Here is a 13098-nt window from a genome sequence, read left to right as displayed (position 1 = left end):
GGATGGAGAAAACTTTCGACTACAAAAAAACAACATGATCATTTCATTAGATGCTGGAAAAGCCTTTGACAAAATCCAACACTCCTTCATGATAAAGGTCTTGGAGAGATCAGGAATACAAGGAACATACCTACACATAATAAAGGCAATTTACAGCAAGCCAACAGCCAACATCAAATTAAATGGAGAAAGACTCAAAGCTATTCCACTAAAATCAGGAACAAGACAAGGCTGTCCACTCTCCCCATATCTATTCAATATAGTACTTGAAGTTCTAGCTAGAGCAATAAGACAACAAAAGGAGATCAAGGGGATACAAATTGGAAAGGAAGAAATCAAACTTTCACTACTTGCAGATGATATGATAGTCTACATAAGTGACCCAAAAAAATCCTACCAGGGAACTCCTACAGCTGAAAAACACCTTCAGCAATTTAGCGGGATACTAGATTAACTCAAAAAAATCAGTAGCTCTCCTATACACAAATGATAAATGGGCTGAGAAAGAAATCAGAGAAACATTACCCTTTACAATAGCCACAAATAATGTAAAATACCTTAGGGTAACTTTAACTAAGCAAATGAAAGACCTGTATGACAAGAACTTTAAATCTTTGAAGAAAGAAATTGAAGGATAGGGATAGGAAGAAACATGGTTTGAGGGAAGTTCCCAGGAATCTACAGGGATGACCCCAGCTTAGACTACTAGTAGTGGTGGAGGGGGTGCCTGAGCTGACCTACCCTGGTGATCAGATTGGTGAATGCCCTAACTGTCATCATAGAGCCTTCATCCAGTAACAGATGGAAACAGATGTAGAGAGCCACGGCCAAGCACCAAGCCAAGCTCCAGAAGTCCAGTCAAAGAGAGGGAAGAGAGATGCTATGAGCAAGGGCCATCAAGATCATGATGGGGAAACTTACAGATACAACCGAACCAAGCTAGTGGGAACTCATGAACTTTAGACCAACAGCTGTGGAGCCTGCATGGGACTGGATTGGGCACTCTGCAGGGGCAAGACAGTTGTGTAACTTGGTCTGTTTGAGCAGCCCCTGACAGTGAGAATAGGATCTATCCCTGGTGCATTAACTGGCTTTTTGGAGCCCATTGCCTATGATGGGACACCTTGCACAGCCTTGATGCAGGGTGAGGGTCTTGGACCTGCCTCAGCTGAATGTGCTGACTCCCCATGGGAGGCCATATCTTTTCAGAGGAGGGGATGGGGGATGGGCTGGGAAGGAAGGCTAGGGGGGAGTGGGATGGGGGGATAAATGAGGGAGAGATCTATAGTTGGTATGTGGAATGAATAAAAAATTTCTTAATTAAAAAAGGGATATCAAGATAGTAAGGGAAATATCGATTCAAAGGCTAATAGGAAGAGTATCTGTCTGATAATTTCCCACAAGAAACAGATAAAAATGTAGAAAACATCTGATTAAACCCACAGGATTATGAGGTCATGATCTCTTACCTATCGAAATGCTAGGGAGAACTGGGTTACTGCCCAGATGGATTTGAGCCCTCCAGTCTCAAACTCTTCCTTAAGGACAGCAGCTTGGATTTTCTTGGTTAATGTATAGTTGTATTTGTTGTCTTCACCAACTAGAATTCTCACACAAGCTCTCTTAATTCATGGGATGACAAAGAACAGGCATGCACTTCTTAATACTAGCCAAATGTGATGTTAAAGAATTTGGCTTAATAGTGGCATTAGAAGAATGTTGGATGAGGGGTATTTTAGGAGAAACACTGAGAGTTCAGCATGGAGAATAGCTGGGAATAGTCTAATGAATGTACTTTTTGTATAAGTAATATCAACTTTTTATTTGTTGGTTTTGCTAAAATATTTATAATAGAAAAGTTACTCCTTAACTATTTTTAACCCTGTAGTTCAGTGTGTTATGCAGGTTCATACTGCTATGCAACCATCACCACCACCATTTCCATCACCAGAACTCTTCATCTTCTAAAACTCAAATTGTGCAACCACAACTCAATCATTGCTCAACACCTTTACTTTCTGTCTCTATTGCTGTGACTATGCTAGGTTCCTAATGCAAATGCAGTCATGCAAAGTTTTCCTTTTTGTAAAACTACTACATTTTGTCAGATTCCTACTGAAAAATAACACTAGAGCATATATATTTCTGATCACATGAAAAAGATGTCTGGGGAAATTGTATCTTGATACAACTTATATTAAAAAACAAACAAACCAAAAAACACTGGGTTTTTTCTTTTTTGTTTTGTTTTGTTTGTTTTACATATAAACTATGTAAAAATACATCTTAATGCCATTTAAAAACGGATGGCCAAACCAATAAGAGAACAAGAAATTCTACAGAGGCCCAAAAGAAGGAAGGGCTAAAAGTCTACGGGGGGATATCTGAGTACTAACCATTGCATCTTTCCTGTGGCCACTGCTGGTTTCTAATGGATATAAGCCTGGGTTTTAATGACCCATGTCCCACAATGAACAGGCACAAAGCCTGTGGCCAAACATTGTGCAAAGAAGGAAACAAATGTTTTCCAGAGAAACACATCCTGAAATCAAACCACAGAAATCAACAAAAGAAAAATTCCATGAAATATGAATCTATAATTTTAAATTACCAAACAAAAAGAAAAAAGCCAGAGCAAGAAACTGTCAGATGACTTAAAAACATAGAATCAGACCAAGGAAGACTGTGCATATCACAAATAAGACATGAAGATCCACCTTAAACCTGAAATACATGAAGAATACAGAGTTAAACCTAGGAAAAATGAATGCAAGGCTATGAGAATCTCAGAATAGAAGGGCTATATCTCAACATAATAAAGGTTATATACTATAAACCTATAGCCAACACTATATTAAATGAGGAAAACTCAAAAGAATTTCCACACACACACACACACACACACACACACACACACACACACACACAAATCAGAAATCAGACAAGGGTGTCTACTTTGTCCACTCTTAGGTAGTACTGGATTAGCTTGAGCAATAAGACAAGAAAAACAAATAAAAATGTTACAAGTAAGTGTCTGTAGTTGTTCCTATTATGATTCTATAAGAGATCTCAAAGACTCAACCAGAAAACTCTTCAAACTGTTAAACGCTTTCAGCAAAGTGTCAGGATACAAAATCAACATACAAAAATTGTAGCCTTCCTATACAACAATGACAAGCATCCTAAAGAATGAAACCAAGGGAACAACATTCATAACAGCAAAACAAACTTGGAATAAACCATGGAGAATCTTCATAATGAAAACTTCAAAACTCTGAAGAATGAAATTGAGGATGGAAATGTGAATGAAAATTCCTGAAAAGATGCAATGTCTGTGTCCACAGAGACTGACAGACAGACTGAATTTAGGTATTGTGGAGAGCCTGGAGTTTTATAGATTCAGAGGCTAATTACTTTAGCCGGGGCTAGTTTTAGCCTTCTGGAACAGCCATTCCTTGCCCCACTCTGTATCTGAACTAACATTGCATGATAATTAATCAAAACCTCTTAGAAGCTATTAACTTAGAACTTACATCTTGTGGTAATAATTAAAAACCTCTTCAAAGCCATTAATTTAGCAGAACACTAGCTTCCACCACTCCAAGAGCTAAGAATGTCATCAGTAACATCTTAGGCCTAAAACATAGCTCCCCATCTCTCTTTGTACCTGCCTCTCTGGTGTACCCACCAATGTATTTTAAAATTGCCTTGACTTATGACTTTCTTTGTTCTGTAAAACTAGAAGAACTCTGTGAAACTGCTTCCACATTGAAACACGGAATCTGGGGTGACCTGAATATGTGTTCTCAGGCCATGGTCACTCATATTTGCTGTGGGATGTTTTGTATGCTATGAATGTGTTGCTCTGATTGGCTGATAAATAAAATGCTGCTTGGCCAGTAGCCAGGCAGGAAGTATAGGTGGGACAAGCAGATGAGGAGAATTCTGGGAAGAGGAAAGCTGAGTGAGGAGACGCCAGCCCACCATCCTGGGAGCAACATGTAATGGCACACAGGTAAAGCCATGGAAAACATGGCAACATATAAATTAACAGAAATGGGCTGAGCTTAATTGTAAGAGCTAGTCAGTCGTAGGCCTGAACAAATGGCCAAGCAGTTTTAATTAATATAAGCCTCTGAGTGTTTTCTTGAGTCTGAGCAGCTGCGGACTGGGCAGCGGGACACAGGAAAACTTCCAGTTACACATATTGGCTTACGAATAAACTATGTCTTATTCTCTTTAAGATGAGAACTGTGAGCTGACATTGGTGGCACACACCTTTAATCCCAGCACTCGAGAGGCAGAGGCAGGAGGATATCTGTGAGTTCAAAGGCAGCCTGGTCTACGAGTGAGTTTCAGGACAGCCAGGACTGTTATGTAGAGAAACCCTGTCTCAAAAAAACAAAAAGAAATAAAGAAAAGATGAGAACTCTGGTTTTTACATCAACAGAAAAACTCACCAAGCTCATGGACTAGAAAAATCAATATTGTGAAAATGGCTATCCACCCCAAAAGCAATCTACGGATTCAACAGAGTCAGTGTTTGTAGGGGAGAATTCCAGCAACATTCTTTCAAGAAATGGAAAAACAATCTTAAAATTAATATGAAAGCACAAATGACCCTATATAGCCAAGCAAAAGGAATACTGCTGTAAGTAACTCCACAACTGCTTTCAAGTTATACCATAGACCTCTAGTAATTAAAAAAAAAAAAAAGGCATGGTATTGGCACAGAAAGAGATAGTAATTTAGAAGACCAATGCAACTATGGCCATCTGATTTTTAGCAAATATGCCAAAAATATACACTGGAGAAGAGGTAGCATCTTTAACAAATGGTAACAGGGAAACTGCTTATCTACATGTAGAAGAATGACATGAATCCTTACTTCCTACACTGCACAAAAGTCAACTCCAAACAGATCAAGGACCTCAACATAAGACCTGATACTCTGAACTATTACAAAAAAAAAGTAGGGAGTGCATTTCAAGATACAAGCTGTGGAGGTTTGAATGAAATGGCCCCCATAGGCTCATAAGGAGTGGCACTATTGGGGGTGTGGCCTTGTTGGAGGAACTGTGTCATTGGGAGTGGGTTTTGGGGTTTCAGAAGCCCAAGCCAAGCCTGGTGGCACTCTCTCTTCCTGCTGCTTGCCGATCAGGATGGAGAACTGTCAGCTATCTCTCCAGTACCATGTACCATGTCTGCCCGAATGCTGTCATGCTCCCGTCATGACAATAATGGACCAAAGAAACCTCTGAACTGTAAGCCAGCCCCAATTAAATTTTCTCCTTTATGAGAGGTGCTGTGGCCACTGTGTGTCTTCAGAGCAATAAAACCCTAACTAAGATACAAGCATAGTAGAGACTTTCTGTGGTGATATTGTGTTCCCCAAAATATTGTGCACCCTAACAAATTTATCTGGAGTCAGAGAACAGAACAGTCACTAGATATAGAGGCCAGAAAATAGTGGCACACATGCTTTTAATCCTAGCATTCCAGAGGCAGAGATCCACCTGGATCTCTGTGAGTTCAAGGCCACACTGGAAACAGCCAGGTGTGGTAACAAGAGCCTTTAATCCCAGGAAGGGATGACAGAAAGCAGAAAGATATATAAGGCATGAAAACCAGGAACTAGCTGGTTAAGCTTTTAGGCTTTTGAGCAGCAGTTCAGCTGAGATCCATTTGGATGAGGACTCAGAGGCTTCCAGTCTAAGGAAACAGGATCAGCTGAGGAATTGGCAAGGTGGGGTGGCTGTGGCTTGTTCTGCTTCTCTGATCTTCCAGCATTCACCCCAATACCTGGCTCCAGGTTTGTTTTTATTAATAAGACCTTTAGAGATTTGTGCTACAACTTTCTGAATAGAATTTCTATCACTCAGGAGATAAAACCAATCAACAAATGGGAATCTCATGAAATTCAAAAGGTTTTGTATAGCGAAGGAAATAGTCAATTGAATGAAAAGGTAGCCTACAAAAGGGGAGCAAATCTTGGCTAGTTATATACCCAATGTAGAGTTAGTATTGAGGAATTACAAAGAACTCGAGAAAACAAATAACCCAATCGAAAAAGGGGGTGAGGGTATGGAACTGAACCCGGCATTTTCACAAGAATAAACACAAACAGCCAATAAACATTTTTAAAAGTGTTCAACATTATTAGTTATCAGGGAAACTATTTTGAGATTCCATCTCACCCCAGTCAAAATGACTACCATCAGAAAAACACAGGAGAGGATACCAGGAAAGGTAAACACTTTCCTACTGACGGTAGGAATGCAAATTAGTGAAAACACTATGCAAGTGTCTTGGATAGTTTTATGTCAACTTGACACATGCTAGAGTCATCTAAGAGCAGGGAGTCTCAATTGGAAAAAATGCCCCCATAAGATTGGGTTGTAGATAAACTTGCAGAACATTTTCTTAATTAGTGATTAATATGAAAGGGGCAACCCTACAGTGAGTGGGTGGGAACGATCCTGGGATGATGATCCTGTGTTCTTTAGGAAAGCAGGCTGAGAACCAATGGCTGAGGAGCCCCCATGGAACCTGACCAGGCCCTCTGGATAAGTGAGACAGTTGATTAGCCTGAACTGTTTGGGAGGCCCCCAAGCAGTGGAGGTGGGAGCTGTCCTTGGTGCATGGGCTGGCTTTTTGGAGCCCGGGGCCTATGCTGGGACACTTTGCTCAGCCTTGGTGTAGGGAGGAGGGGACTGGAAGGACCTGCCTTGGCTGAGTCTACCAGGCTGAGCTGACTCCCCAGGGGAGGCCTTGCCTTGGAGGAGGTGGGAATGTGGGTGGATTGGGGGGGAGGGCGGGGGGCTGGGAGGAGGGAGGACGGGGGAATCTGTGGCCGATATGTGAAATTAAGTTAAACATAAAATGAAAATATTAAATAAAAAAAAAGAAAGAAAGCAGGCTGAGCAAGCCATGAGGAGCAAGCCAATAAGCAGTACTCTTCCATGGCCTCTGCATCAGCTCCTGCCTCCAGAAGCCTGGTTTGAGTTTCTGCCTTGGCTTCCTTCAGTGGACAATGATTCAGGATATGTAAGCAAAATAAACCCTTTCTGTACCACATGGCTTTTGGTCATGAAGTTCCATCACAGCAGCAGAAAAGTAACTGAGACAGGAAATCAGTATATAGGTTTCTTAGAAAGCTAAAAAAAAAAAAAAAATAGAACTACCAAATGACCTAGCTATACCACTCCTGGGCTTATTATACTCAAAGCACTCAGTACCTTATTACAGAGACACTCTGACATCCATTTTCATTGCTGCTCTATTGACAACAGATAGGAAATGGAATCATCCTGAATGTCCACCAGCTGACGAATGGAAAATGAAAAGGTCTACATATACACAATGGAGTTTTATTCAGGTGTACAGGGAAAAAATGAAATTATAAAATTTACAAGAAAATGGAAGGAACTGGAAGATATAATATGGAATGAGGTAATCCAGGCCAAGAAATACAAACATCACGTGCTTTCTCTCTCATATATGGATCCTAGCTTCAAGATTTTAGATTTGTGTGTTTGAGTTGTAGTGTCTGGAAGTCAGGAAGCTACAAAAAGCCGAAGATGGGAGTAGAGAAATCTTAAGGAACGGAGGGGACAGTAGAGCATTTGTGCTATGAAAGCAGTGTGCTGTGGGAGAATACTGGAGAGGGAAGGTTTAAGTGGAGATGGGAACAGAGGATGGGGGTAAAGCAGGGGCTGCAATAGTCTAAGACTAAGGATGTATGAAAAGGCCTCAAGGAAACACACTACTTTGTAAGCTACCTGAAAATAGAAGTGTTTTTAAAAGGAGTTTAAATGGAGGTACTCTGCATGGGTGAAGAATGCTTCCCCCAAAGACATGGGTTATTAAATGAAAATCTCAGTACTGGATGTAAGATTCCCCCCATGAGGTGAGAGGGGCCCCAGCAGCACCCAAACAACACAGTCGTCCAACAACGCTCTTAATTGTCAACCATTACTTGATGGTAAGAACCTATTGCTGAACACATGCTTCAATTTGCTTACAGTACACAGAGAAAGCAAGCTAGAACTGATATGGTAACTTACTTCCTGCTGGCTAGTCTTCACTGTGTAAAGGGTGCTGCACACCAGGATAGAAAAGGTAGTGGTGTACCCTGAATGCTGCAATACTGACTTGCTAGACCCAAACGAAATTCATCCCACAACTAATGAAATTCTTTAAATTTGTCTTAGTAACAACAGAACTAAGACAAACATTAACTATAAACACTAAGGAAAGTTAAAATTATTTAAATAGGGCATATCGGATTTCAATCTTAAATTTCCATATAAAAATCTCAAAGCAGATCTTTGCAGATCTTAAACAACAGCAGGACTACATTGTAACTCCAAGTAGGACCCTTAATTTGAAGGTTAATAATAAGTCTGTGGCTTTAGGAAAATCCAGACACTGTTTCCACATAATTATTAGACCCAATTAAAATTATGTTCTAATTTCTGCAACCTCTTTTGAAGGTATTTTCATATGCATTCATTCTGAAATTTCCTGGTATCAGTCTTCACTGTTGACATCTTTAAAATCAATAGCCACCAGCTTCCAGTCATACTATCAACCTGAGAATTTCCCCCTAATCTTTCAGACAGTCAGCTCTATGCTTCAAAGTACTTCGGGGAACTAGACATAATATTACAAACCCAAATTAGAATTAGCCATGACCTTGCAAATCAGTCAACCCCTGGTTTTGCAGATAGAGAAAATGTGGCACTGGTGGAGGAACACTAGCTTGGATCCAACAGCTGGTGAAGCCTGTCTCCTCTGGTCCTAACCAGTGGTCCTCCTCTCCAGGAGCCCAAACGCATGTATTTGCTCACACCCGGTAAATGAGGAAAGGGACACCTGCGTACCGCCAAAGCTAGAAATGGTCCAGGGTCTAAAGAAAGGGTCAGCACCTCTTCCTGCTGGTGTGGAAAGTGGGCAGGTACGTGACACAGCGTGCTATATAAAATGGACCTCAGTCTCCTAGCAACAATCTCCTGAGGGAGGGGATAAAGACTGATAATGATTCCCTTCAGGTAGAACTAGATCAAAAATAAAAACCCAAACCCCGCGCCTCCAACGCAGAAGCGGATAACTGTCACTGCCCGAAGCCACGGTTTTCCGGGACCTGCCGCCTGACTCCGCCCCCTACCCCGACGGTTCAGCCCTCCGGAGGACAGAAGCACGAAGATCGAGACACTTCCCGCAATCAAGAGCTACCTGAGACTCCGCCGCAGCCCGCCGCCCGCCGCCGCGGTTCTTCAGCCTACTTCCGGGGTCAGGTCGCCGTTCGGTCGCCCCAGATCCCGGGTCCGTAGTCTCAGCCCCGCCCCTCCAAGACCCGCCCTCACCGCCCACTCCTTTCAGCCGGAGCAACTTCCGGAACGCCGCGCGTCACTAGGCAGTGGACCTGTACTTCCGGACGTATCGCGCCCCTCCCCCAGTCCCCTGCAAGGTAACTAGACGCTTCTGTTGATTTGATTGGTGGAGCTGGAGCGCAAGTCTCCTCTGATTGGTGTTCGGGAAATCTGCGTGTGTTGGCGCGGAGGCCAGCTCCGAGTCAGACAAGTCTGAGTGTTGGCGGCAGCATCATGGTGGACATGATGGAACTTCCCAAAGCGCGCATCAACGCCAGCATGCTAGCGCAGTTCATCGACCGACCCGTGTGCTTCGTGGGGAAGCTGGAAAAGGTGCGCGGGCTCGGGCAAGAGAGCGGGGCACCGTGGCCACCCGGGAGTGGCTGGGGAGTGGGGAAAGGAGGGCGAAAACAGGTAGCCATAAGCAGCATTGCACTCCAGCTTGCTTTATTTTTCACAAGCAAGAGTTTCCACTGCTAAGCCATTGCAGCTCCATCATGGTGCCGCTTTTATGTCGCAAAAAATGAGCGCTTAGTTCCAACGCTCCCCGCCCCCATTCTGTATTTAGTTGAAAGATTACCAACCTAGCTCCCCTGCCTACTGAGGATTTTTCTGGTTTAGCCAGACTTGGCTGATGATTCTGTTTGTTTCCTGGTCTTTTGCAACCGTCTCTGTTTACGGGCCTGTTTTTTTCGCGTTGGATTTGCTTCTCTGAAACATTACTTGATAGTCCTTCCCATATCCTATAGATACTCACTAGCCCAGTCTTAGACTACAGCCCTCGTCCTATAGGCAAGCCCAAAGTCAGAATCTGTGACTGAGAAAGCAGAGGAAAAGAAAATCATTTGTAAAGACTTACTTACTAGCTCCTTTCATTTACACATTCCCTAAGTGAAAGGAATGTTATTCTAACTTCACAGGTAGGCTGACTGAGCCAGAGTGTTGGTAACTAACTGAAACAGGCTCAGGGTCACAGCAAGTGGCAGAGCTCAATTCAGATTCCAAGAGAAGTCCTTAGATCTGGCAACCAGGTCTTTTAGTTCCTCATTCCTAATTTTAAAAACATACCTTCTGTGAGATGTACTATCTAAATCATGAGTGTCAGCAGAATTTCCACTGTTAGGTAAGTGAAAACTTCCTTAATTTAGTTGTAGTATACAGTTGCCAGATTTTGCAAATAAAACAAGAAGCCACACATAGCACTAAGCAAATATTGTTTTCTAGAAATTCAAGTTAACTGGGCTTCCAATGATAAAATCTGGTAACAAGATTATAACTTGAGCCAAATGAACTGTCCTTTCCAGTTACTTTATGTTCAAGTAAATTGTCAATAAAGTTTTTAAACATTTTGTTTCTGTAGATTCTATTTTCTAAATCTATGTGGGTTTTTGTTTTCTTTTTTAGATTCATCCCACTGGAAAAATGTTTATTCTTTCAGATGGAGAAGGGAAAAATGGAACCATTGAATTGATGGAGCCAGTATGTTTGAAGTGATATGTCTCATGTTTAATTTTTTGTTTAATATTTCTGATTTTGGTGATTGGAGTGTGAAGGCTGTGCTTGTTAAAATCAAACCCATGCCCTCATATTTTATTGCCATTTCTAACCTATACTGATTCTTAGAGCTCCAAGTTTCTGAATATGTCCCTTAAGTATTGGTCGGATAACAATTTTTATTACTTAAAAAATACCCTGCCAGGCAGTGGTGGCACATGCCTGTAATCCCAGCACTCGGGAGGCAGAGGCAGGTGGATCTCTGTGAGTTCGAGGCCAGCAGGGTCTACAGAGCTAGCCTGGTCTACAGAGCTAGTCTAGGACAGGCTCCAAAGTTACAGAGAAACCCTGTCTCAAAAAACAAACAAACAAACAGAAAACAAAACAACAACAAAAACCCCAAAATGTACACATGAAAATCTTCGTTTCAAACTACTTCTTCCATATTCACAAGTCTGGCCTTGAAGTGGTGGCCCCGGATGCTGCTCCTGCTTCAGCCTCCTAGTGGCATTGCCTATCATCTTTATTTTCTATTTTTAATTTTTAACTTACATATTTTTAAATTATTTTTTATTTTATGTTTAATGTGCTTAAACATCTTCATGGTCTTTTATGAAGACAAATCCATATACTGTTTGTTTACTCTATATAGAACACATAATGTAAGATTTATACACAGTTCTTCTCACAGACTTTTCCAACAAATCTGTTTATAGGAACTCTGAAATCCCCAGTGTCTTTAAATGGCTTTGCCTTCCTTATATGTATAACTGTATTTTTGGACCTTAAGCCACTTCTAAAGATAACAGGACTTAGACCATCCTCTCAGTTATATATGCCAACATTTTTTACAAGCTGTATTTCTGGTAAAATTTGAAGCTTCTTTTTTACAATGAAAAATTAGTAAGCTATGAAACAACTTGAAAGACAAGAGACTATGTAACAGCTTTCCAAGCTCATCAATTAAAAAGGTCAATCAATACACCTACTGACATTTTGGTCAACATTTTAGCTTGATGAAGAAATCTCTGGAATTGTGGAAGTAGTTGGAAAAGTCACAGCCAAGGCAACCATAATGTGTGCATCTTATGTCCAGTTTAAGGAAGATTGTGTTCGTTTTGGTAAGTAGAGCATTATACTATTTTGTAGTCTCATTAAGTAGGAGAAAAACTTTTATTTAATATGTGTTGGTCTTAAATCTCAGTCCTGGCATATTTCCAATTTCTATAGAATGAGAAGAGACCTTCTTTTAAACTAGGCATTTCTTGTGTGTGAAGGAAACAGTAAATACTATTTATAGAATAAAAAATGGCTTAAAATATGAAATTAATATTCTAATATATGAATTGAAAGTTTGAACAGTGTAGTAACACTGAAATTATGACCCAGCAGAAAATAACTATATAATAGACAACAAAATAGTTCATCATGTAGCCTTCCTTTGTGGGCACCAGAGTTAAATAAACATGGATTATGAAAAGAAGTCAACATCTGAAAAGGAGAAAAATAGGTAGAAATCCTTCAAGTAACAGTTGATGCTGCAGAATACACTGTAGATTAAGTGTTTGCTTAAATGTTTCTTTCAGATCTTGAACTTTACAATGAAGCTGTGAAAATTATCAATGAGTTCCCTCAGTTTTTTCCTTTAGGGCTTGTACAACATGAATGAACTTCTTGAATTTTTTATGATTGCCAGTGAGCTACAGTGAAAGCTATTAAAGAAGACTTCTTCAGTTTGAGGGAGAGACTCCTCTATTTTCTAATATTTAATTTGGTCTTTTTTATGTATTTTTTTTTGTAAATCTATTATGTGACAGTTTACAACTAAGTCTTTTTAAAAAAATTTTAAATTGCTACTTCTGCATATGGTCTCAATTCAAGAATAATAAAACATTTGTCTTGAGTTTAGATTTCTGCTGTATAATAAAAATCAAAATAATATGCTGTTGGTCAGTTTTGGGTTTTTTTTCATCTCATAGAATTTTATAACTGTAAGGTTGGTCTTGGATATATCAAATGAAAGCCTGGGCCAACTGTGGTACAAATTTACTACTTACCATCTATCATGCTGATTATTCCTTGATAGGTTATTTGGAAAGTGCTTTTGGTGAATGAAAAGAGCAGGTGTATATCTAATTTGTGAAATGCTTCTTCATTCTGGATCTTAAAATGAGCAAATACCAATGACAAAGAGGTGGTATGTGATCACTAAGTTAGTGGAGCCATCTGA

At 40.6% G+C, this 13098-nt stretch overlaps 2 protein-coding genes across 2 annotated transcripts in view; one reads left to right on the top strand and one right to left on the bottom strand.

The window, feature by feature from the left end:
- The window catches only part of Umad1 (UBAP1-MVB12-associated (UMA) domain containing 1), a 166081-nt gene extending 156722 nt beyond the window's left edge, over positions 1-9359 (bottom strand). Inside the window, exon 1 of the mRNA XM_052719839.1 lies at positions 9238-9359. The gene's annotated coding sequence lies outside the window, so the exon portion shown is untranslated. The remainder of the gene's footprint in view (positions 1-9237) is intronic.
- A 133-nt stretch (positions 9360-9492) lies between these two features.
- Rpa3 (replication protein A3) lies at positions 9493-12809 on the top strand. The gene is made up of 4 exons (XM_052719840.1): positions 9493-9707; positions 10779-10853; positions 11881-11989; positions 12455-12809. The coding sequence occupies exons 1-4, from the start codon at positions 9609-9611 to the stop codon at positions 12535-12537; spliced, it is 366 nt and encodes a 121-aa protein (XP_052575800.1). The 5' UTR covers positions 9493-9608; the 3' UTR covers positions 12538-12809.
- Positions 12810-13098: the final 289 nt, after the last annotated feature.

The sequence above is a fragment of the Peromyscus californicus genome, unplaced genomic scaffold (genome assembly GCF_007827085.1).
Source record: "Peromyscus californicus insignis strain IS unplaced genomic scaffold, ASM782708v3 Scaffold_6__1_contigs__length_162567912, whole genome shotgun sequence".
Lineage (NCBI taxonomy): Eukaryota > Metazoa > Chordata > Mammalia > Rodentia > Cricetidae > Peromyscus > Peromyscus californicus.
The sequence above is the reverse complement of the archived record's forward strand: the minus strand, read 5'-3'. Positions and strand labels throughout refer to the sequence as shown.

Excerpts from the sequence above, each read along its gene's own strand:
- Rpa3 (XM_052719840.1), top strand. The coding sequence starts at position 9,609 with ATGGTGGACATGATGGAACTTCCCAAAGCGCGCATCAACGCCAGCATG. Across the intron at positions 9,708-10,778 it reads TCGTGGGGAAGCTGGAAAAG|ATTCATCCCACTGGAAAAAT; the intron begins GTGCGCGGGCTC and ends TTTCTTTTTTAG. Across the intron at positions 10,854-11,880 it reads CCATTGAATTGATGGAGCCA|CTTGATGAAGAAATCTCTGG; the intron begins GTATGTTTGAAG and ends TCAACATTTTAG.